This window comes from Sciurus vulgaris (genome assembly GCF_902686455.1).
Source record: "Sciurus vulgaris genome assembly, chromosome: 2".
NCBI lineage: Eukaryota > Metazoa > Chordata > Mammalia > Rodentia > Sciuridae > Sciurus > Sciurus vulgaris.
In genome coordinates, this window is record NC_136462.1 from 100,709,362 (window position 1) to 100,734,683 (window position 25,322).

The window sequence follows — 25,322 nt, forward strand, 5'->3', positions numbered from 1 at the left end:
CTTGTAGAGGCCCTCCAAAAAATTCTATTATTACATTGGCAAGAATTGAACCACGCAGCTAATCCTAACTGCAAAGGAAATTGTAATAAAAAGGCATATTTGTCTTTCAAAACTCTATAGTGGCAAGAGAAATGGGCTGGAACTGGCATTTGGGATTCAACCAACAATTTATGAAATAGCTGCATGTTACACACAGATGCTAATGATCCTTGTTGATTGCTATTGGGTACAGGACCTTTAAGATTCCTCATTTAGAATACAGTTCCCCTTTCTGGCAGAAAAAAAAAAAAGTTGATAATGTTGATGAAGGAGACAACAGGGGCAGGAATAAAAGCTACAGCTATGTCAGATGGTGTTGACAATGAGTTGCAGACAGATTATAACTGAAAAGAGTACCTCTAGCCAAAACCTCTATAGAAAGAAGGGAAATTTTAATTAGTGTGCATAACTCATGTCCTGAAACCCTTCAAATGCTTTAAGAGTATGAAAGACAGAAATCTATCTAAAACTACATGTTTTAGAAAACAGATTTTTTTTTTTTACAGGTCACTTAAAATAGATGTCAATAATACTGCCTTAAGAGTTAACATTAATGGGCTCCATTACCATGTGCTAAGTACCATGCTTTACATCTATGTCTCTCCACTGCCCCAAAAATAAATACATCCACTAATTTGCTTATGGTCATACAGAAAAAAACTCAAACTACCTCTAGAAATCATGCTCTTAACCATATCACATTACTGCTTGCTATTGTATTTGTTCTTCTAGGTATTTCCTATTAATTTTATGCATTTGTATCTTATCATTAGAGTTGTAAAGTTTAACTCTTCTGTGAATAGTCTTTCTCTAACTTCTTTTCAGCATATATTAGATTCATGAAAATTCTAAAGAGGAAAAGTTGTTGGAATAACATCTTTCAAAAACCTAAAGTTGGGTTTAGGTGAGAAATGCTTACTAAATTAAAACCAAATAAATCTTGTAACTAATTTTAGAAAATCTTAGATAAAAAAGAGATCATGACAAAGATAATGTACAACCATATATGACTCTCATATGCTACAATCTCCCCTCTTTTGCATCTACTCTGAGTTTGCTACCTCCATAGCACATTAGGCAATATTATTTATAGGTATGCCATTTGTTTCCTGAGTAACTGGTTGTTTCTGCCCCAAGGACATTAACCCTATTTGCCTCTCATACACCTGTTAACTCACATTTGGGTAATGCCATAGTTTGGAACTTGAATGTTGCCTGAAGGCCAATGAAACAAAAAAGGCCAATGTGTTAAAGACAATTCTCCACTTACTGCTACTGAAATATAGTGGAAGGTCTCATGTCGCTAGAGGGGTGTCCCTGTACAGGATAGAGGGAATCCAACCCCTTTCTATCTCTCTCTTGCTTCTGGCTGCCATGAGGTGAGCGGTTCCTCTGTTACATGCTCCTGCCATAATGTATAGGCTTACCACAGATCCAAAAGCAACAGGACCAAAACAACCATGGAGTGAAACCTTTAAAACTGTGAGGCCAAAATAAATATGTTCTCTTTTTTAAGTTTATTATCACAGATAATATTAGTTGTAGTAATGGAAAGCTAACACAAATGATTATACTCAAACCTCTAGTCTCAAAATAACTTTTTATTTACTTTAGTTTTTAATGTTTCCTTTTTTAAAACTTTTTCTTTAGCTCTCTAGATCTTTACTATTATGCTTCCAGAAATTTAACTCCTAAACACAGAAGCTCCTAATCATATTTTCAACATCAAATGAAAACTAGACCTTTTGACAAAAAAGTATAAACCATATGTTACACATTAACTCTTGCTCTCTTCTCATCTCTTATTAAAATTATAAGTGGATTAAACTCCTTTCTAGTTTTCTCAAATCAATGTCATTACATTGGGTTGGAAAACCAAGATGATAATGTATAGAAAAGGACCTTTTTTCTTGTCTCTTCTCCTGATTTTTCCATGCTTGCTATCCCTGCTCAATAGTTCATCTCTCTTTAACTATTTGGAGAAAAAACCAAACTCCATGCCAGGAAGATCAGTTGACAGACAATATGATTAGCTGAAGAAAACAAGATGGGAAAACACAAAACTTCTTCCTTTCAGTAATAACCCAGTAATTAATAATCTAGTAATTAATAATTAATAACCCAGTAATAATAATCCTACCTGGTATTTGCCACCTTACATATACACACAGATATTTGCCATACTAGGTCAAAAACTCAGTTAAAACTAAAATATGACAGCTATAAATAAAATTTAAAAATAAGGTTATTTTTAGATTCTGACTTGCCAAAGTTCACACAGGCTCTCTTGAAAACTCACCAATAGCAAACAGAGAGTAGCCCTCAAAGGAAATAAGAACATCACCACATGGCCTGAATGATTCATGCTGGAATCAGAGCCTCAGGTGAAGTCCTCTAAGATAGATCAATAGCTCAAAGTGGTCTCAAGTGAACAATCTGGGCCGTCCTCTTTCTCTAGTCTCTTGGGGGGTGAGGGGCTCTAAGGCTCTTTAATGAGACTGTTTATTCCATAATTATTTGAGGTAGTTTTTGTTTCATTGGAATTAATTAACATCACCCATCTGCTTTAAGCTCCAGCTACATCAGATGTAATTGTTATGGCAGTGGATAATGAAAACTAGACAACTGCTACTTAACCAAATTAAACTGACTAAGACTGAAATGCATTCACAGAAGTAGTCCCAATGCTCCAGTTGAGACTCTGTCTATATAAAGATCATATTCTAAGCCAACTCATCTATGTACATTTAGATTTGCAGAAACAATTGATAAGCATACAGGAAGCTATATTTTTTGAGACAGGGTCTCACTATGTTGCCAGCTCCAACTCCTGGGCTCAAGTGATCTTCCTGCCTCAGCCCAAGTAGCCAATCTGTAGGAACACACCATGGCACCTGGCTAGAATATAGAAAATGTTTAACCTTAAAAACAAAATTATTGTAAGAATCTGTATCGAATGTACAGAATGGCACAGTTCACAACTGAATCTTACATATTAGGTAAATAGGCGCTGACTTCCTTTTAACTGTTTCCACCACTTAGATTTTTCATGAATTCACATGAGACATCCTAAATCTAAACAGTTAAATAGCAACCTATATTTTGTCCAGATGCTTCCTTAAACACTCTCCAGTGGAGGCCCCAGCTCCAAAAGCCAATGTGGCACTCATGACTCCTGCAGGCAGTGACTGAGAACTTCTTTCTGGTTCACAGGTAATCTCAAATTTCCTGAGACTAAGGCATGTTCCTGACACAGAAAACTCTAACTTTAGGAAATGATACCTCTGTCCCAAGGAATGTAGCATCTTCTCAAGAACCAGGCCCCCAAAGACCTTTGCCCAGTTTCCCAGACACATTTCAGTTGTAAACTCTTTATTAGAAACATTTAATTACAGGATTAGCCAACTGGAGACAGGGAGAGGGGGTTATTTGAAATACACTAACTCAAAGACTCCTTTTCAAAGCTTAAAAGCTTCAAAATGTCATTTATCAGAGTTTACTTCCCACATTACTTCTCTTGATTCAAAGAATGTTTTTTTCTTGAATAATTGCCTCTGCTGTATTATTCTCCACTTGGCCTAAGTCAACCTTTCTGTTTCTAAAGACAACAGATTCTGAGCAGCCAGTCAACCCTGCCATTACATATGGATGCAGGGGTTCAACAGATCCTATATGGCTTTGGTTAGCCAGGGATATAGTCTCCCTGGTTACCAGGAGAAGACAGGTATATTAATATGTAGGTTCTAATAAAATCCATACTGCCATATGGCTTCCAAAATACTGGAGAAGGAAGGGATCTTTCATCCTGATTCACCTGGCCATGCAGGCCGTTTAGTTCACCTTGTAGGGTTCCTGACTCTCATGCTGGAGGCCTGGGTTCGAGTCCCAGCACTCAGGGATTGTGCAAATAACAAACAAACGAAACAATCTGATTCACCTGGCCCACTGATTAATAACACTGTTCTATCTACCCCTGTCTGGAAAATTTCCTTCTAATTAGCTGTTGTGGCTGGCACACTCTGATATCCCAAATATGTAATTATATTAAGGATTTATTCCTGAGTGCTTTGATATTCCTGTATTCTTTTAGTGTTTTAAGTTCTAAATAAATTAATATCCTTAACATTCATATCAGAATCACCAAGTTTTGTATCAATATTGTTGTTTAAGAAAAATTCATTAACTGCAATTTATTTATTTTTAAATGAACACAGAAAGGCTTTTGGTTCTCTTTAAGTCATATGTGAACTTCAAAAAATTATAAGCACTTAACATAGGGAACTGAATGAGTAAGATATGACTGATTTGTATAATAAAATATTTGAAGTCATTAAAAACATCGCAGAAAAAAATGCATTGGCATAGGAAAATATTCACAGCACATTACTTAAACAATTTAGTTACAAAATAGTATGTACCAAAGAAACCATTTTGCTAAAGAAAATATACACATATAAAAAGACTAGAAGGACAAACATCAAAATATTACAAGTTTCTCAGGATAATGGGGTTATATTCAATTATTTTTTTGCATTTCTGAATCTGCCAAAGTTCTTCACTGGATACTTATTATGCTGTTTTAAAATACTTTTTCAAAAGCAAAGTCTCTCCCCAAGTAATTCTGCAAGTCATTTCCTGTACTATTTCACACCTATTATTAGTAATGGCAATGAAACATCTTTCACCATAGAGACTCTTAATTATGTTTTAATATAAAGGAGGCAGTTTTTCCAGTTGCCTTCAAAAATAGCAAAAATTTACTGGGTCGCCACCATGTGCCAGTGAAACACATGGTAGTTTTCTTGAAAACTTATTGAAAGTGAAACATCAAGGATGGCTAGGAAGGGGCTGTGGGTAGAGCTCAGCACCACAAAAAAGAAAAAAATAAAAATAAACTGTAGTTGACAATGTGTCTACTGTAAAATCTTAAAATTTTTAAGACTCACCAACACCATTCAATTTTATTGAGCACTTGTTAATTAAGAAATCATGGCAAAGGGGAAGTACAGCAAACAGAGTTAAGCAAATCTTAAACATGGTCTCAAGAGGTAACGTGAGCTGGGCATGGTGGCGATACCTGTAATCCCAGCAGCTCGGGAAGCTGAGGCAGGAGGATAGAAAGGTTCAAAGCCAGCCTCAGCAAAAGCAAGGTGCTAATCAACTCTGTGAGACCCTGTCTCTAAATAAAATACAAAATAGGGCTGGGGATGTGGCTCAGTGGTTGAATGCCCTGAGTTCAATCCACAGTACCGCGGGGCGGGGGAGATAATGTGAACAATACAAAGTCCAGGAGTCCAATTTCAGAATATAGTATTTAGCCTTAATTGGGATCTTATCATAGCCATTTTGAACTTCCCAATGTGTATTCAATTGCAGCCATTGTAACTCTAGCCCTTCATTTTGCAAGCCCCAATTTTAAAATTAGCCAATTGTATAGATTGTAACCCTGAGCTCCTCAGATCAGGGTAAGGCGCAGTGCTGCATTAGGGATAAAAACAGGTGGACTGCTTGCCCAAGGGTGCTTGCTTGCCAGACTTTGTTCAGTAGCACACTCTTCTGCAGAAGTGAAGTTTGCCTTGCTGAGCTACTTCTCAGCATGTGTTTAATTCCTTGAGGCAGCCCAGTATTTCTAACAGTAAGACTGGTTAAATGTCTTGAGTGGAGTCCCACAGACTACCTGCATCAGAACCCTTTACAGCATTGATTTAAAATGCTGATTCCTGAGCTCAGATAGTAAAGGTCTCTAGAGGCATGATCCAGAAATTTATATTTTAAAAAGCTTTCTGGACAACTGCTATTTACAGAAGTTTGAGAAATCCCAGGATTGTAAAAGATCAAGCCAAGAGAGTAGGACTATTAAAAGATCATGCATCTTGAAGTATCCAGTTAAGGAATGAGTTAATTGTACAGTAGATAATTAAGGAGAGGGAGGAAAGCACTGGGTACCAGTCAGAGGTTTTGAGGCTAGAGAGCAGCATACTGAGATCTGCTCTTAGGTCAGTACTGCTGATCACAGTGCAGGTGACAAAAGAGAACAATCAGAAGCACTGAAGAAATCAGAAAAGAAAATGTAGGTCAAAGACAGAGTCCAGGAACACAAATATCTAAGGGGCAACAGGAGGCAGGTAAGTTTAAGACAAAGCAGCCAGAGAGAAAAGAGAATGATAGCTATGACTGCTACAACAAGCTAATACTTATATATAGTTACCATGTACTGATCACTATTCTAAGCATTTTTTATATATCAAATAATTCAGTCATTATTAAGTCCACAAGATAGATACTATCACCATTGTACAGGTGAGAAATTGAGGCACAGAGAGGTTAAGTAATTTGCTTAAGATCACACAGAAAGTGTATAACAAAATTAGGATTCAAACTGGTATCCAACTTCTAGATATAATGTCCATGCCCCTGACTGCTAATACACTGCCTCTCTTTTTAAGGCAAGGGTAGAAGCCAAGAAAGAAAACAGTTGTAACAAAGTTCTCAGAAGAGTGTCTGGCCCACATAAGGCCTCTGTAAATATTAATCATTATTAGGATAATTATACTGCTATGGAGTCATACATTTGTCCAAGTCGCAGTCTAGAAGATAAGGTAAAACTCAGGGTCTTACTGATGAAGAAATAAATTTCCAAGGATGCTAAGGATTCAACTCAGTTTCATGGGACTTCAATATCTAAGACTTCACACCATCAACCCTCATGTAAGGTTTCTGGTTACCATTCCAAGTCAAGTCCTTAGGTAGGGTCCCTATACACGGCAATGACCTGAAGGTCTCACAAACCCCGAAGCAGTTTCTGATTACTATAAGGATCAATTTTAGGTTGCTCTCTTTATCACTGGCTGTATTTTACTCAATTCTGATTGTTCTAAAGCAGGCAGTTGATGCTAAAAGGCTCTCAGGTTCTCAACTGCCTCTGAAAGCAAATGCATCCATGGATTACTTCAGACAAATGTTAGTTTGTTATAATCAGGTGGACATGTTTACAATGAAATGATAACATGTTATCAGGTATTCTTCTCTCTTTTTCTTCTTTTTTATTATTATTATTATTTACTTTTGGGGGAGTGTAACCAGGGATTGAACCCAAGGGCACTTATCCATTGAGCCACATCCCCTTTTTAGTTGCTGATGCTCAGTTTAAATTTGTGATCTTTCTTCCTTGGCCTCCCAAGTTGCTAGGATTATAGGCATGCATCACTGAGTCCCATTTACCAGGTAATTTAAGTTAAAATATATGATTTATATTCTTAAGACAGAAGCTTCATGATTTTTTTTCTTTATAAATTCTAATTCAATTATTCTCTCTGTCCCAGCTTCTTCCAAACCTGAGAAACAGAGTAAAAGCAACAATGATGAGAATGTTGAGGGAAAAAAAGTTCAGATTTGCAAAAAATTAAATTTCTTAAATAAACGTGTGTTTCTACTACTCAAAACAGAATAAAAGTGTTGAATGGCAGAAAGTACCTCCCAGAAGTGGGACATCTGGTCACCCCAGCCCTGAGGCAATGCACATAAAAAGTGCTATTTTTAAAATAAAATGAATGTGAATGTCTTATCGTATATAGAAATGCCAGTTCTTGCCACAGAGACTTAGTCTTTAAAATTGACTAAAACTAATTCAAGCAAAGATTTATACATGACTATGCTCATTCTAGCACATGACTTCTAATGGTGAAAAATGCCCATCAATATATTAATTATGTACATCCAGATGTTGAAATATTATGCAGCTATTAAAAATGTTTAATGGATATTTAAATGATAAAAAATTCTCACAATATGTTGTTTAAAAAATCATTTAAAAACCATTTAGAACCATTTAAAACCATTACCATTGTCTAAAAGAAGTAAATCAGGGCTGAGGATGGAGCTCAGTGGTACAGCACTTGACTACCATGTGCAATGGCTCTGGGTTTGATCAGCAGCAATGCAAATAAATAAATAAAATTGATAATTAACAATGATAATCTCAGGGTGGCATAATTATTTTAACTTTCCTCCTCTGTGGTAAAACAGCATTTTGTAAACATCTTTTTTGCTAAAATTCATATGAAATATTGTCTTGTGGGAATGGAAGTATTAAATCACCTCTGTGAGCAATATAGTGCCATCAATGATGTGGAGGGGTGGGAAGGAGGCAATTACAAAAAGGTAGTTACTGTGTACATACTTGGATATTTTCAGATATCATATTTTGATATGTTTTTTGCATTTTGTTAAACTATATATATAATGGACAAATGAGTCCCAATTTTGCAACACCTATTCTTTAGATGTTAAATATGTTGCCAGAGTATGACCAAGTAGTAAAATTAGCACATTTTGTGCATTTGTATTGAAATTCATAGGAAAGTCTGTCCTCTGTAAATGACTTTAGATACGAATTTTTTCACCCATCTCTAAGCATTACTGTAACTTGTCCACTGAACTGAAAGTAGAGAAAGAAGTAAGGAGGGAAAGGCTCAAGGACAAAACAATCAAATTAGAAGATACCTAAGATTATAACCATTGTTAGGTGTACAATTTAATTTACCAGCACTGTGTGCATAGCGGACAAGTTCTTAAATGAAATATCTAGTTCTCCTAGATATTTAAAAGTGCTTGATATATTTTAAAACAGAAGTAGTAGAATAAAACATTTTGTAAACAGCTTTTTAAAACAGATGGGAAATAGTGTGTTTGGAATTATTAAACCAACCTTTGAGCCGTACACTGTACTTGTTCATTGGATTGAGGGAGGAAAGAGGGAAGAAGGTGTAGAAGGTCTTTGGTTAGAGTTCAGGTCTTTGGTTTATACTAGGATTTTTAGTTCTCATTGCCCTACATGTTATGTGCATTTCATTTAACTTTGCTATACTGTGTATATACTGGACAAATGAGTCCTAATCTTAAAATGTCTAGTCACTAGACATTAAGACCTTGCCAATGTAAAAAAAAAAAAAAACCTTCCTCCTTTATGTGTTTCTGTATCTTCTAAATTGCCTACAGTGTTTGTTTCTATAAACAGGAAAAATACTACCTATAAGTCAACTATTTTTTTAAAAAGTGTTTCCAAGTAATCTTTGTTTCTGTTTTTAACTTTCCCACTTTTTCTCACCCTAATCAAAATCTTAAAGTCTGGGGCAGCAGGGTACAGTGGTGCACACCTGTAATCCCAGCTACTTGGGCGGCTGAAGTGGGAGTACCACTTGGGTCAACATGTTTGAGACCAGCCTGAGCAATACAGAACCTGTTTCAAAAAAGAGATACACAGGACATATCCTCACACATACAATAAAAAATTTATCCAGTCTATTATCAGTGCAAGGGTTGAGAAATCTTGGTTTAGGATGAAAAAAAAAATAGTAAGTTACAAACAGTAAGAGTGGGTTAAAATGCAATATTAAGTCTGGTAGTTTAACTTTTTCATTTTGAAAATAAGAACTATCCATTTGAAATTGAGGAAAACATCTCCAGGAATTCTGCTCCTAGGTGAACTGTCAAATTAGTAAGATTTTTCTCAGTTCAAGCATATCAGTCTTATATAAAAGTTGTGTTAAATACTGATATAAGATGTTTTAAGGTGAGATCATATCTTTTTAAAAAAAACTAGTCATCTTATTATAAGTATTCTAATATGGTAAACTGAAAAAACTAAAGTTTAGCTGATATAATCTGTTTAACAATTAGCCTAAAACAAAAGTGTTTATTTGAAACACACATAATCACATACAGAGAAAATTATTTATACAAAGCCAAAAACCATTTCCTCTTGTGAGGTCAGATTCAAAGAGTGGTAACAAAGCAAAAGTACATGGATTGGAGCAAGGAAGTACCCTGTCCGAATCAGAATTACTAAGTAACAATTAAGTAACACTCCAAAGTGATTTTATTCCATTATAGGTTGTATATGCGTATTCGGTATAACCAATAAACAACAGAATATTAGGGAGTGGGAGATAAAATATAAAAATGGGAGGAAAATAAGATGACAGGGTGGAAGGAAAAAAGCAGAATAGCAGAATAGAAAGACCACCACCAGAAATGACAGGGATAACCTGGATAGGCAAAAAGGGAAGAAGAAATTGTGTAATGTATTACTGGGTAAAAATGAGGGAAGAAGATAATGTATATAAGTGTGAAGAAAATACTGAGGAAATACAATAGAAAGAAACCAGGAGGAAACATAGGTTCACAGTCCCCTTATTCACCAAGATTGAATAAAAATACTTTTCAAATCTTCAATTTCTGACATGCTATTAGTAATGTTTGTACAGATTCTCCATGGCTTTTTTTTTTTTTTAATTCAAAATGATTTTCTGGGGGAAAGGGCAAAACTCTCCCATTCTTTGGCTCAAAGATCAGAAAGGGAGCACGATTTAATCACTGTTATTTTTGGTGATCTATTCAGAGAGGACAATAATTGAGGGTGATTGTTTCATTTTGGCTACTCAGCACTATTCCTTCTGACAAGGAATGGCTCTTAACTATCCCATGACACCAGAGTGGAACTATCAATTACTGTGTCCTGTCCTCCCCCAGACCTCTGGGGCTAGCACAGACTTGACCACTCATGGCACTCCTCCCCTACTGCCCCCTGGGCATAGTGAGTGGGCACATGACCCAAGAAAGGGCTGTGGGAATTCCTCTATCACTCTCCCTTCCTCTAGGCCCAGTGCTATGTGATCGTGTGATCTGAAGAGGCTATTGACCACCTTTTCACTCTGGAAAAAGCTGTCCTGAGGATAAAACTAATGTCAGATAGCATGTGAGTCAGACACAGACAGCCTCAAAGACCACATCTGAGCCATGAATCCAGTCATACCTAAACTTAAGGGTCATATAAGCCAATAAAATGCTTTTGGCCTTGAGTTGGGTTTCTGTTACTTCCAACTATAACACCTCTAGCTGGTAAATGGTTTGTCACTGTCAAAAAGAAATATGGCAAATCAGTGTATCAGAATTACCATGCATGAATTACCCAGGTCCTTACTATTTACAACTAGGATGATGCCGTAATTTGAGGTAATTAGTTTCAAAATGTAAAATTTAGTGTTTGTGGCAGAAATTCATTTAAGGCATGAATTTATTCTTTCAAGATCTAGCTGGGCATGGTGGCACATGCCTATAATCCCAGTGATTCAGGAGACTGAGGAAGGAGGATCACAGGTTTGAGGTCAGTCCAATAACTTAGTGAGACCCTTTCTCAAAATAAAATATAAAGGACAAATAGCTTGGTTGTAGAGCACCTGATTCAATCCCCAATAGTGTAAAAAAAGAAAAAAATGGTAGGAAGTCTTATCATCTCAGCATTTCAGTGTAGTAGAGAAACTTGATGTTTCAGGAGTGGGGGCAGGGTCTCACTAAATTGTCCAGGCCAGACTGGCCTCAAACTTGCATCTTCACTGCCTCATCATCTTGAATTGCAGAAATTATGGACATGTGCCACTGCACCCACTTAATAGTAGGAGTTTAAACTCCTACTATTCTTGATGTTAAATACTCCACTATTTTACCAGCTCACCTTCATCTTCCTAATCAGAAAGTTCTACCCTTTTAGGCTAGAGATGTAGTTCAGTGCATGACTAGCATGTGAAAGGCCCTGGTTCCATACACAATACTAAAGAAAAGAAGAATCAACAGACAACAGAGAGTTCTACCCTTTTAATCTCTCTAGTCTCTTTCTTGTCCTGATAATTTTATTTCTCCTGTTCTGAAATTCTCTAGTTTCAGTGTCTATGTGGCAAGGATTAGAAAACCCAATCACAAATACAGGATTCCTGGTCACAATGCATGGTTTTTTTGTTTGTTTGTTTGTTTGTTTGTTTTTTGCTTTTTTTTAGTAAATGACCAAGGACAGACTAAATTTATCTTTTGTTTTTCCAGTCTCCCTCCAGCCTAGCATGTTGCTCTCCTTTGGGCCACAGCAACACATCAGGCCAAAGGAGATAGATAGATAGTCCTTATACACATAGGGAAATGTATCACACTTTTCCCTTGATTTCAAGTATTTGGAGCCATTATTTTGAAAGCAAAATAACTACATGACCCCTAAGCTGCAAACTGGCAAAAAGTCTGCAGTCCCAGCACATATTTAAAGCTAATGTCTTCTGGTTAAGAATTTCAGCCCTGCGCAATGGTGCACGCCTGTAATCCCAGTGATTCAGGAGGCTACGACAGGAGGCTACGAGAGTTCAAAGTCAGCCTCAGCAACTTAGCAAGGTGCTAAGTAACTCAGTGAGACTGTCTCTAAATAAAATACAAAATAGGACTGGGGATGTGGTTCAGTGGTTGAGTGCCCCTAAGTTTAATCCCCAGTACCAACAACAACAACAAAAGAATTCCAAGTAAAGCAGGCTAGAGGGCTTAGAAGAGACACGGAGAATGCCTGCGGCATGACAAGACCAGGGATGAATTTCTGCAAAGTTTAAGATATATTAGCAAAAACTCAGACTGAAATTACAATCATGGTAGATGAGAATGGGAACAGCTAAAGGGCAAAACTGGCCAAAGGGCATTATAGTACACTGAAGACCTAAAGAAACAAAGCACCAAAGGCAGGCATCGTTAATAAAGGCCAAGTTGCAAATGTGGGGGAAAGATTAAATAAACCATTTAAATAAACCTTTTTGTACTTTTCCACCTCTCACTGGAAACAAAACTTCACAGGTGTGATGCCCAAAGCCAGGCCTTTCTATCAACTATTGGTTGGACTAAGGTGGAACCACAAAATTCGCTTTAGGGGAAAAAAAAAAAAAGTGCAACTCTAGTCAATTCTGAATGAGTTGAAGAGAAACATAGAAACAGAAGGGAATTACATGTGTGTTGTATGTGGTGGAGGGTGTACTCGGGATTTAACCCAGGGGCCCTCTATCACTAAACTACACTCTTGGCCCTTCCATCCCCACCCCACGCGTCCCTCCCCTCCACCAGTCTTCATTTTTCAACAGGTTCTTGCTAAGTTGCTGAGGCTGGCCTCAAACTTGCCACCCTTTTTCCTCACCCTCCTTCCTCACTGGGATTACAGGCATGTGCCACCATGATCAGCCACACAGGAACTTTTGGGGGTTATGGGAATATTCTGTAATTTACTTGTGTGGTTACATGACACAATATTTGCTGAAACTTACCAAACTATATTCAAAAAGAGTAAATTTTTTTTGCATATAAATTATACAACAAAACTGGTGAGAGAGGGGAGGCAGACAAGTAGGAAAATAAGTCTACGCAGACCACTATGTGATAAAAGACATGTCCATTGGGGTGGGGAGAGTGAAGTGGAATTGCCCACACAATATTTAGACTATGACAGGATCTTACTCCATAGATAGACAGAAGTTTATACAAGAACACCTTGTACTTCATTAGCAATTGCCTGAAATGGAGACAAATATTTCCAAATCCACCCTCCAAGTGGGCCAAGTGCCCCTAAATTCTTCTAATGGAGGAAAAATTCATCAAAAAATTAAAAACAGAGAAGCTAAATTAATTCTTACTTGTTACTACATGCTGCTATACAAAAGTGTTCTCCATCACCCCTCTCCAGGTTGTAGACTAATCCCTGGATTCCCACTGCAGACCTTCCTTCTGTTTTCCCTTTATTTATTACTTATTTGTGGTGCTATGGATAAAACCCATTGTTTTATGCATCCTAGGCAAGCACTCTACCACTGACCTACATCCCCAGCTCCAGTTTTCCCTAATGTTAAAAAGCTAGAAGTACCAAGAAGATCTAAACTATTTGGCAGTAGTAACTCTTATGAGAACTAGAACCTCTATAATCTTATTTAACCACTGAACAATACACAGAGCTTTCATGCTTCAGTATAGAGTAACAAATTTCAAGAGCAAACAAATTTCATGAGGATTCTGCTTTGCTCAAGGAGTTCAGAAGTATTTGTGTAGTTTTCAAGAGTCAATAAAAATTCATGATGAAATAGCAATTAGCTTCCAGTTTCTAAGGCTGGAGCTAACAGCATTTTCTTGTCCAATGCCCTCTTTCCCATCCAATGTGAAATCTAACTTGGAAACCTCTCAGGTTTGTCCCCTTCTTCCACACACTTTCTGCACATGCAATCTACCAGACATTCATCAATTCACATTTTGGTTTCTGAAAACAGTCTCCTTAGACTCCCTGGCTCCCAGTTTGACCCTCTATACTCACTCTGTTCAGGATGCCGATGTGAGTTTACTTGTTTATCCACTTCTTTATATGGGAAAAAAAATGTGCCAGTAGTGGTTCAGAATCTGAACAGTCAGTTGGAGCCAATGTGAATTAGAACTGGAATAGATGTAGACTGTGAGACAAGAGAAAGGATGCTGAGGTTTCCAACCTGAGGAGCTAGGAGACAGCAGTGCCATTAACAAGTCTAGGAACATCAGGAGCAAATACAAAGAGAATGGAATGTGACTGGGGAGGAGGCTTGAGGACAGCATGTGCTTGCCAACTCCCAATCAGGGCACATGATCAGGGATGAGAGTTTCGTCCTGCTTTAAGAGGGACGACAGCAGTCTGAGAAATGAAGTTTAAACAAATATTAGACTTTCCAGGAATAATGGTTTAAGAACGATAGCATAAAATATAAAACTGGAACTATGCCAGAAAAAATTAGGCCATGTGGCTTCAAGAAGGTATAAAAAAAAATATGGTGGGAAAGGAAAATTACAATATACAATCTACTGACCTGAAAAGCTGTTTATCTAGCAAAATTTACATGGCGTTGTGGCTTCAGATTATTTTTGTACTGTTAAAAACTCAGTATCTTAACATATCATAGGACTCCTAATTAAATAGCTTCAGGTAATTTGGGCCGTTCCCATGGTATTGTGGTGCTATATGGTGTCTAGAAACCTCATATGAAGAGCACTAATATGAAACTCATACATTGTGCTCATGCTACTTAAAGGTCTAACTGATAAGCCCTGCTCCACAAATGGTGACTACTTTGTAGCTGAAAGCATCAATGGGTGATGTTACGATGCACATATCCACCAGCAAGACAAGACTAACAAATATTTTCACACAGGGAGCAGTAATCAAAGACGGAATCCCAGCAAGTTGGAAGGCTGAGGCAAAAGGATCGCAAATTCAAGGCCAGTCTTCGCAACTTAATGAGACCCTTTTGTCTCAAAACAAAATGCTAAATAATAAATAAAAGGGCTAGGGATATAAGTTGTGGACGAGTGCCTCTGGCTTAAATCCCCAGTTCCACAAAAAGAAAAAAAGACCAATATTTTTAAAATTAGAAGCAATGAGAGATCACCAGATGCTTTTTTACCTTCCATTCTTTAGGCAAGTAGACCTAAAAAACAATCAACATGCAACTCGGTAATATACTAAAATCATTGGAATCATACATCTTAAATTGGTGGATTTTTACAGTGTATGAACAGCACAAAAATGCTGCAGTTTAAAATTCAATAGATACCCAACAACACCCCTAAAAAGCCCATAAGCACATTTAACCAAAATGTTAGTTTCCAGAAATTTATAGCCATGAACCTAGCTTTTGCTCTTAAAATATTTACTCTACTCACTGGGTATGGTGGGGCATGCCTATTCTCCAGTGGCTCGGGAGGCTGAGGCAGGAGGATCCCAAGTTCAAAGTTGAGCTTGACAACTTAGCAAAACTCTACATGGAAATTTTAAAAATAATAAAAGGGATGGAAGTGTAGCTCAGTAGTAAAGTCCCTTGGGTTCAATTCTCAGTAGTGGGGAGGAGATAAAAAGAGGAGGAAGTGGGGATCTTGAGCCCCTTCAGGGAAAGAACTGTGATTTGTTGAAAACTCTCGACATTAAGTTGTGTTATGAGCACAGAGGATGCTCATAAATACTCCTGCCGTGCCATTAAGCTAAGGCCCATTCACAGAGACAACCAACCAACAAACAGGGATCAGACTATTTTAGGTGTTAGGTGTATTTAGGAGAGGCACCTAAAGCCTCAACTTCAGTCTTGATTGACTAAATCAGCCTGTCTTTGCCAGTCTAAAAAATGAATTTTAAAAGGTTATGATAAAGCTGTGACAGAAAACCAAAATCTCACAATTTAGAAATCACAATTTCTTTTTCAATTGTTTTCTTACAAAATTATCTTGGAAGGGAAAAAAAGCAATCTAAAATCCAACACATTAACGATCCAATCAATCTGTAGGTAAGCAGCCTACTATTAACAGCTTTAAAAGGACTGCTTACCACAGACAGGATCAGAGGTACTACACAGAGTAACTAAAGCAATGTTTACCACACTGATATCTTCACATGAAAATTATTTTGATATTCTTAGTATCTACCTCCTAATTCACTATGAGGATTAATGAGTTAATACTTATGAAAACACTGAGAATGGTATCTGCCACACAATAAGATATAGTAAGTGCCATATGTGTTTGTAATAAAGTGACCTTTAATCCAGTTTCAATTATAATCATTTATATGTTAGAAATCTATAGTGCTTAAAGAAATCACCGGGTTTTAGAGAGAAATTCCAATGATGCAATTCTTAAATCTAGGGCTAGAAAGAAGGTCCCAAAGAATGTTTCATGCAAGCTCCTCACTCATGGTTGAAGAAATTAACCATGCACATCATATTGTCAAGAAATTCATAGGTCACAAAAATCTCTCACAACGATTAGGTTGGATCCTCACAGCAGTTTGTAAGGGATGGAAGGCACGTATAATTAACTCTATTTACAAGTGAGGAAACTGACCAGAGAGGATAAGTGATTTGCCCAAGGTCACACAGTAATGTAAAGGTCTATTCTAGAATCAGGACTCTTAATGCCCAGTCCAGACCTCTTCCCTTTATGCTACCATTTAGGCGTGGGCTTACTTGGGTCACATAGGAAGAAACAGTTCCTTTGCCCTAAGATAAGAATGCTGCAAATGTGAACTTGAAAAGTTAAGGAAATTCTGTCAAATGTAAGGAGAGGTAATCAATAGCTGGCAAAACACCTAGCTACACAGAAGGGTATAAAATGCCAAAGTCACATACATTCACAAAGGGCACCACCCATTGCCCAATACAGTTTTTCAGAACAGTCTCCAAAGGGACAGTTCTCCAAAACAACACCAATGGGAGATTACCATACCCAGAGAATACTTGGGTCAGTTTAATACAGAAAAGGCTGCCTGCCACTTTCCTTAAACTAAACCCAGAAGGAAAAAGCTCGCCCAAAAGGAAGATGAAAACATGAAGCCTAACAAGGCTCTAAGGGATTACACGCAGGCTGCAAACTCCCAACGACAAATGAGTACCGACTCGCCAGTCCGCGAATCAGCTCGCGTTTATCGGGCTGCATCTTCCGCAAGGGCTCACCGCCCAGGGCAGCGATCAGAAACCGGGCATCTCTAAAGGTAAAAATATACTGGCTGCCATTTGCAGGACCCAAAATAATCCAGGTGGGCTGGCGGTAGAAGTCGGACCGCATACCAACACAAGATGTTATTTTAAGCGCGTGTCCGCACGCGAGGGACCATCGGATCTACCCATCGAGCATCCCCCAGCAGCCAGGATTTTTCCTGGCTAGGCGAGAGGGCTAGGGAGAGCTGGGCGATCCGGCTCGGGGCAGCCGAGAAGCGTGGCAGGGGGTCAGGGAGACCCGCGACTCGGGCCTCCGTCCTCCGCTCAACCATCAACGCCCGAAAGAGGAAGGTGCGGCGGCGGGTGGCAGGCGCGCGGGCCGGGCTTTTGAAATGCTGGGAAACGGGTGGCGCTGGCCGGGCCGGGCCCCCGCGCCGCGGCCTCCAGGCAGCCTGACGGCCCGCGGCGCCGCCTGAGCGGCCCCCTGCCCTCCCCCGGCGCGGGCCCGCGGGGCGCGTTACCTTTGTGTAGAGCTCGGACGCGGCCATGGCGGGGCCCCGCGCGCCGACACCCCCGCCTGGGCGGAGGCCGCACCTCGCCTGGGCGTCCGCCCGCGCCGACTAGGAAGCGCCTGGCAGCAGCCGGCGGGGAGCCGGGCAGGGCAGGGCAGGGCCGGGCCGGGAGGGACCGGGAGGGGCCGGCAGGGCGGGGCGGGGCGCCTCAGCTCAGGTGGCCCGCGGGGGCCTGGCCATCACTCCCGGGCTCGCCGCGAGCAGCCGCGAGCAACCCGCGTGCCCAGGGTCCTCAGGGTCGCCGCTGCCTCCGCAGCCACCTCAACGGTCCGTGATGCCGCCGCCGCCGCCGCCGCCTCCGCCCTGTGCATTGTGGGAGCGGGAGGAGGCTGCGCTCCAGCGCTGCCACCGCGGCTGCTCCGGGCTCTCTCGGGCTCACGCTGCCTCCCACCGGCTGCGGGCTCCCAGCACTCTCCTCCTGCCAGCCCGCGCCGCGCCCAAGCTGCGGAGGCCCAAACCCTACCCCCGGATGTTCGCCCCGGGGCGCGGACGCCCCCGCCAGAAGCGAGTGCTGGACCTGGCGAAAGCGCCTGCCCGCGAGGGAGGGGCAACAGTGGCAGGGGCTGTCACCTTGTCTAGGTGAACCCCTGGGAGCCTCAAGGATGCTTCTAGGAAGGCCGTCGAATAACCTAGAACTCCAGAAGAGCCTTGGTAACAGCAGTGATCTGAATGCTCAGTAGTGCATCACCAGGAATTAGGAAGATCACCAAGGTCACTCCCAACATCTTGGCATAGGCAGCAGGTTTGTCTCATGATGTCAGAGGGTAGGGGCTGGTTCAAGGCCACAGAAACTTAAACATAAAAACAAGATGTCCCCAGGGGACAACCCGAGAGTCCCTTTTCTAGACCTGTGTATTTGCAGAGGTGCAACTACCCTTTTGCCCCTGCCCGATTTCTCGGCCTTTTCCTCCTCCCTGGTCGTGTAGACTTAATGGTGCCACCTGAAGCTGATCTGGATGCCACCTGAAAATGACACACTTAATGTGGAAAGTTTATACAGTACCTGCAATTTGACTCTGTATGCAAAAGTTAAAGGTCTCAATCTACTCGTAGTTATGGTTGCACATCGAGCATAGGAATGTGGTCTTTCCATCCTCAATGCCATATTGTCCTCACCATCAAGCTCTTACTCTTTAACACCTAGTTGAATAATGTTCAGTTTTTTTAAAAAAATTCTAGCTTCGTTTTAGTGTGTTCACCTCTCATTTCTTTGAACTGTAAGTGGTGTCCAGTGCTTGCCAGAGGAATTCAGTACTGTTTTCTATAAAGACCAAAGGTCAAGACTGGGGCCCCTGTTTCGTGAGTGCTGGAGGATATGTATTGAAGGAAGATCATTCTCTAAAAGGGAGATAGGGCCAGTCCTCGCTCTCTGAAACTCAGACCTCTCCTCCTCTTGCTCATTGGCCCGCCATCTCCTCAGAAATGGCAAAGGGAATGGCTACAGAGTTCAAGTTATAAAATTGTCTCTATTCCTTCCAGTTCTAAAACCAAATGTCTTTGATGTTTCCTGGTTTCACTCTTTCTTTGACCAGACATAAAGAGAGAAAATGTGCAGTTATGACCAGAAGAACATAAAAAGTAATGGATTGAGAGGAGACCTGGCTCCTACCCCTTACCATTTCTTCATGTCTTGTGCAAGGTGCCTGTTTTCTTACCTGCATGGATACTCCCTGAAGTTCTCACACACTGAAATACTTGGACTGATAATAATGCAGTGTTGTATTGAAGAAGCACATGGAAAGGTATGGCATCTAGTATATTTGTTTTCTTGTCACTTTTGTATATTTTGGAAAAATCTCTTAGTTCTGCCTCCTGATAGAAAGCTCAGGACTTAAAATTCCCACCTCTTTTGTAGATCAGAAGCAGTAATAGAACCCAGATTCTAACAAGCAGAATCATCTGGACAAGACTTCAGATTCAGAAGTGAGGAAATGTGAGGAAATACGTGTGACTCAGAACTTCTGTTTGCTGCTGTTTACAGCAGCAGAGGTGGGCAAGTTTGGGGGACAACAGTGGTTACATCAAAGTCAGGCTCCTGACTTTTGTGTTTGGTGGTGGCTATAGCAACATTTTCCATTGAGACCACTGCTGAACATGTTTCCAGAGTTGCACCTGGAAGATTTCTATCAAAACTCTTACTTTAGCCTGGCTGGGGTTGTGGTTCAGCGGTGGAGCACTCACCTGGCATGTGCAAGGCTCTGAGTTCAATTCTTAGCGCCGCTTATAAATAAATAACTTAAAGATCCACTGAAAACTAAAAAAAAAAAAACTTTTTTAAACCTGTTACCTCGGCCTTTCCAACAATTTTGTAGATGAGCTGATATCTCTTAATAAATACTGTTTCAGCTTAAATGAGTCAGAATTATGTATTTCTGATTAAGAACTCTGACTTAGCCTCCTGAGTAGCTGGGATTATAGGTATGCTCCATCCCACCCGACGGAATTTTAAAATAAAGAACTTCCATTTTTTCTAGGGAACCTAAGACATAGGCAAATGCAATAGCTGCCATTGAACTGAACACAGAAAATAACGGATTTAGTCAGGAGAGCAGCCAAGTTGCAAAATGACAGCTGTGCATGAGGATTAAGGAAGTAACCAGTTTGGATTGAAGCAAGGCAGCAGTAGCCTCCAAGAGAGAGTTTTCTGGAGCAAAAGGAAGATTTTATAGGTAGCTGATACAACAAATGATATTAAAGTAATTATGGCTATGATATAGGCCAAAAATACAAGGGGGAAAGATAATTAGAAATGCCAAGAAAAACAAAAACCTGTATAAGAAGATGCAATCATAGCACAAACTGTGCTCTGCAGTGAACTATATCAACCTATAAGACCAGAGACTTGCTAATAATGATTACAAAATAGAAATCAAATATCAACCTTAGTGATACAATTGTAAAATCATAGATGACAAAAACTGAGAGAAGAGAGTCACAGGGAAGGATAAAGGATATTAATACTGCCATTGTATACAGTGGATAGCCAACAAGTACTCTGCATAGTTCATAGAATAAGAATAAAAAAAGTGAAACTCTATTAGTAAATACCTAAAGGAAGCCTATAAAAGGATCAGAAGTTGTGATACCATACTAAGAGGTGAAATGTGTTATGAGCTAAACTTTCACCTATTAGCCTGGAGAGTCATTAATTTATGTCTAAAAGTGAATTAAGAAAACAAAAAATAGTTGTAGAAGATATTACAAGGAACCATGCACCTCCCAGAAACCTGAGAGGTTGAGGCAGGAGGATCATAATTTTGAGACCACCCTCAACAATTTATCAAGGCCCTCAGTAACTTTGCAAGAACCTGTCTAAAAAAAACAAAAGGGCTGGCAATGTAGTTCAGTGATAAAGCACCTTGGGTTCAATTCCAGTACCAAAAAAGAAACAACAAAAACCTGAAAGATATTACTGAGAGATATAGAGATAACTATCAGAAATAAAAAGAAAACACACACACACACACACACACGTAGTTCTCTCTCCCTAGGGATCTAAAGTTGGTAGCAAAGAGGTATATTTTATGATTCTTGATTTTGCACTATGTCCTTCTATAACTACTTGTGTTGACTGAAAAGAATAGGAAAAAAGTTTAAGAATTTAACACCAAATTTCAATTCTACACTTTTTTGTTTCTCCACATTTCTTACCCTATGGTTGTACCTGCTACTCCATGTCATTTGCTCCATTTAGTTTTCTTTAAAAAAAAAAAAAAGAGAGAGAGAGAGAGAGAGAAGAATGGTAAGCAATGATCCCAAAGAAACCACTTTAAAATGTTGAGACTTTCTGGATCTTTGTTAATGGAAGGACATGCTTTTACAAAGTTGTAAAGACACTTGTGAACCATTAGTGTACTTCTTACCTCCGTCCTTTTCCCATCTACCCTCCTGGAAGGACTTCATCACCTTTTCATATGGGTAGAACTAAGGCCACCCAGCAGGCCCTCTCCTCCAGTGTGTCCCCTTTCTCCACCTGACTTCTACTCCCTCATCTGGCTGGCTCTGGCGAATCCCATCCCCAGATCTTGCCTCCTTTGCTCTTTGCATCTTTGACTTTTCTTTCATACTGTTTTGCCCAGAACAGATATCTGGAGTGTCCCCCACAGGCCCATTTATTAGAGGGTCCATTCCAGCTAGGCTTGCCTTTTGACAGGTGCTAGAAACTTTAAGAAATGGAACCTAATGGTTTTAGGTCATTGGGGTTGTGCCCTTGAAGGAGACTGTGGAACTCTGGGCCCCTCCTCACTGTCTTGCTTCCCTGGCCATAAGGTGAGTGAGTGGTTTTTCATTGCCACAAGCTCCCTGCCATGATGTGCTGCCTTGCCACAGGCTGGAAAGCAGTGGAGCCAACTGATCATGGACTGAAACTTGCAAAACTATCAGCCTTTTCTCTGTGTAAGTTATCTTAGATATTTGTAATTATATTATAAATTATTATAAATTATATTTTGTGATTTTCCCTACATTTAAAGGGAAAACCAAAAACTTCCTCCAAACTAATTTTTTTTTTTTTTCCTTTTGGTACTGGGATTGACCCCACTTCCCCAGCCCTTACTATTTTTTTATTTTGAGACCAGACCTTGCTAAGTTGCTGAGGCCCTTCTTAAATTGTTGAGGCCAGCTTCAAATTTGAAATACTCCTATCTCAGCCTCCTGAGTTCCTGGGATTACAGGAGTGTACCACTGCACCCAGTCAAAATTTTTAATATATATTAGTCTTCAAAAGAACTGTCCTCAGTACTAATTTTACCTAAAGTCACTTGTTATTCCTGTTATATTCCTTTGCCTCATGCCCATATGTACCTTCTCTACTGAAATTGCTCTCTCCAAAAGATCAGTGATACACAATTTTGACTTCATAGGCCTTTCCTCAGGTCTCGCTCTTCTCACTGCTCTATTACACTACACACTGCCATCTTTTTTTTTTTCATTTTTTTAATTTTATTGTAAACAAATGGGATACATGTTTCTCTGTTTGTACATGGCGTAAAAGCATACCATTTGTGTAATCATAAATTTACACAAATTTGATTGATTTGTTTGATTCATTCTGTTATTTTTTCCCTTCCCCCCACCCCTCCCACCCCTCTTTTCCCTCTATACAGTGCTTCCTTCCTCCATACTTGCCCCCCTCCCTAACCCTAACTCTAACACTAACCCTTCCCTCCCTCCATTATGTGTCATCATCCACTTATTAGCGATATCATTCTTCCTTTGGCTTTTTGAGATTGGCTTATCTCACTTAGCATGATATTCTCCAATTTCATCCATTTGCCTGCAAATGCCATAATTTTATCATTCTTTATGGCTGAGTAATATTCCATTGTATATATATACCACAGCTTCTTTATCCACTCATCAATTGAAGGGCATCTACATTGGTTCCACAGTCTGGCTATTGTGAATTGAGCAGCTATGAACATTGATGTGGCTGTATCTCTGTAGTATGCTGATTTTAAGTCCTTTGGGTATAGGCCAAGGAGTGGGATAGCTGGGTCAAATGGAGGGTCCATTCCGAGTTTCTAAGGAATCTCCACACTGCTTTCCAGAGTGGCTGCACTAATTTGCAGCCCCACCAGCAATGTATGAGTGTACCTTTCTCCCCACATCCTCGCCAACACCTGTTGTTGCTCGTATTCTTGATAATTGCCATTCTAATTGGGGTGGGATGGAATCTTAGGGTGGTTTTGATTTGCATTTCTCTTATTACTAGAGATGTTGAACATTTTTCCATATGTTTGTTGATTGCTTGTAGATCTTCTTCTGTGAAGTGTCTATTCATTTCCTTAGCCCATTTGTCCACTGGATTATTGAATTCTTGGAGTAGAGTTTTTTGAGTTCTTTATAGATTCTGGAGATTAGTGCTCTATCTGAAGTATGATTGCAAAGATATTCTTCCACTCTGTAGGCTCTCTTTGCATTGCTGATAGTTCCTTTGCTGAGAAGAAAGCTTTTTAGTTTGAATCTATCCCCGTTATTGATTCTTGCTTGTATTGTTGTGCTATGGGAGTCCTGTTAAGGAATAGTCTGGTCGTAAGCCGACATGTGAAGATCTGGACCTACTTTTTCTTCTATAATCTGCAGGGTCTCTGGTCTGATCCGAGGTCCTTAATCCACTTTTGAGTTTAGTTTCGTGCATGGTGAGAGATAGGGTTTAGTTTCATTCTGTTGCATGTGGATTTCCAATTCTCCAGCACCATTTGTTGAAGAGGCTATCTTTCTCCATTGCATATTTTTGGAACCTTTGTCTAGTATGAGAAAATTGTATGATTTGGGTTTGTGTCGTGTCCTCCTTCTGTACCATTGATCTACCTTTCTATTTTGATACCAATACCATGACGTTTTTGTACTATTGCTTGTAGTGGAGTTGAAGATCTGGTATTGCAATACCCCCTGTTTCACTCTTCCTGCTAAGGATTGCTTTAGCTATTCTGGGTTTCTATTCTTCCAGATGAATTTCATAATTGCTTGCTCTATTCTGTAAGGTACGTCATTGGGATTTAATGGAATTGCATTGAATTTGTATAGCACTTTAGGTAGTATGGCCATTTTGACAATATTAATTCTTCCTATCTAAGAAGTGGAAGATCTTTCCATCTTCTAAGGTGTTCTTTAATTTCTTCTTTAGTGTTGTATAGTTCTCATTGTAGAGGTCTTTCACCTCTTTTGTGAGATTGATTCCCCAAGTATTTTATTTTTTTCAAGGCTATTGTGAATGGGGTAGTTTTCCTAATTTCTCTTTCTGAAGATTCATCACTTATGTATAAAAATGCGTTGGATTTATGGGCATTGATCTTGTAACCTGCTACTTTACTGAATTCACTTATGAGTTCTAAGAGTTTTCTGGTGGGATTTCCAGGTTCCTCTAAATATATAATCATGTCATCAGCGAACAGGGATAGTTTGAGTTCTTCTTTTCCAATTCGTATCCCTTTAATTTCTTTGGTTTGTCTAATTGCTCTGGCTAGAGTTTCAAGGACGATGTTGAATAGAAGTGGTGAAAGAGGGCATCCCTGCCTTGTTCCAGTTTTTAGGGGGAATGCTTTCAGTTTTTCACCATTTAGAATGATATTAGCCATGGGCTTAGCATAAATGGCCTTTACAATGTTAAGGAATGTTCCCACTATCCCTATTTTTTCTAGTGTTTTGAGCATGAAGGGGTGCTGTATTTTATCAAATGCTTTTTCTGCATCTATTGCAATAATCATGTGATTCTTGACTTTAAGTCTATTGATATGGTGAATGACATTTATTGATTTCCTGATGTTGAACCAACCTTGCATCCCTGGGATGAAACCCACTTGATCATGGTGCACTATCTTTTTAATCACACTGCCATCTTCTATACTGAACTTTTCCCTCCTTTTGTTTGACACTTGTAGAACAGACCTCCTGTGAGAATGTGAGTACATTACAATCAGCT

General features: G+C 39.5%; 1 protein-coding gene and 1 long non-coding RNA gene across 2 annotated transcripts in view; one reads left to right on the plus strand and one right to left on the minus strand.

The window, feature by feature from the left end:
- MYO5A (myosin VA) overlaps window positions 1-18,178 on the minus strand; it is a 217,645-nt gene extending 199,467 nt beyond the window's left edge. The window contains 1 exon segment of the mRNA XM_079130018.1: window positions 17,849-18,178. Coding sequence (XP_078986144.1) covers window positions 17,849-17,875 — 27 coding nt within the window. The 5' untranslated portion in view covers window positions 17,876-18,178.
- A 326-nt stretch (window positions 18,179-18,504) lies between these two features.
- LOC306655509 lies at window positions 18,505-20,093 on the plus strand. Its single transcript, XR_013762274.1, has 3 exons — window positions 18,505-18,641; window positions 19,432-19,641; window positions 19,755-20,093. It is a non-coding gene; the product is annotated as an uncharacterized lncRNA (long non-coding RNA).
- The last annotated feature ends 5,229 nt before the right edge of the window (window positions 20,094-25,322 follow it).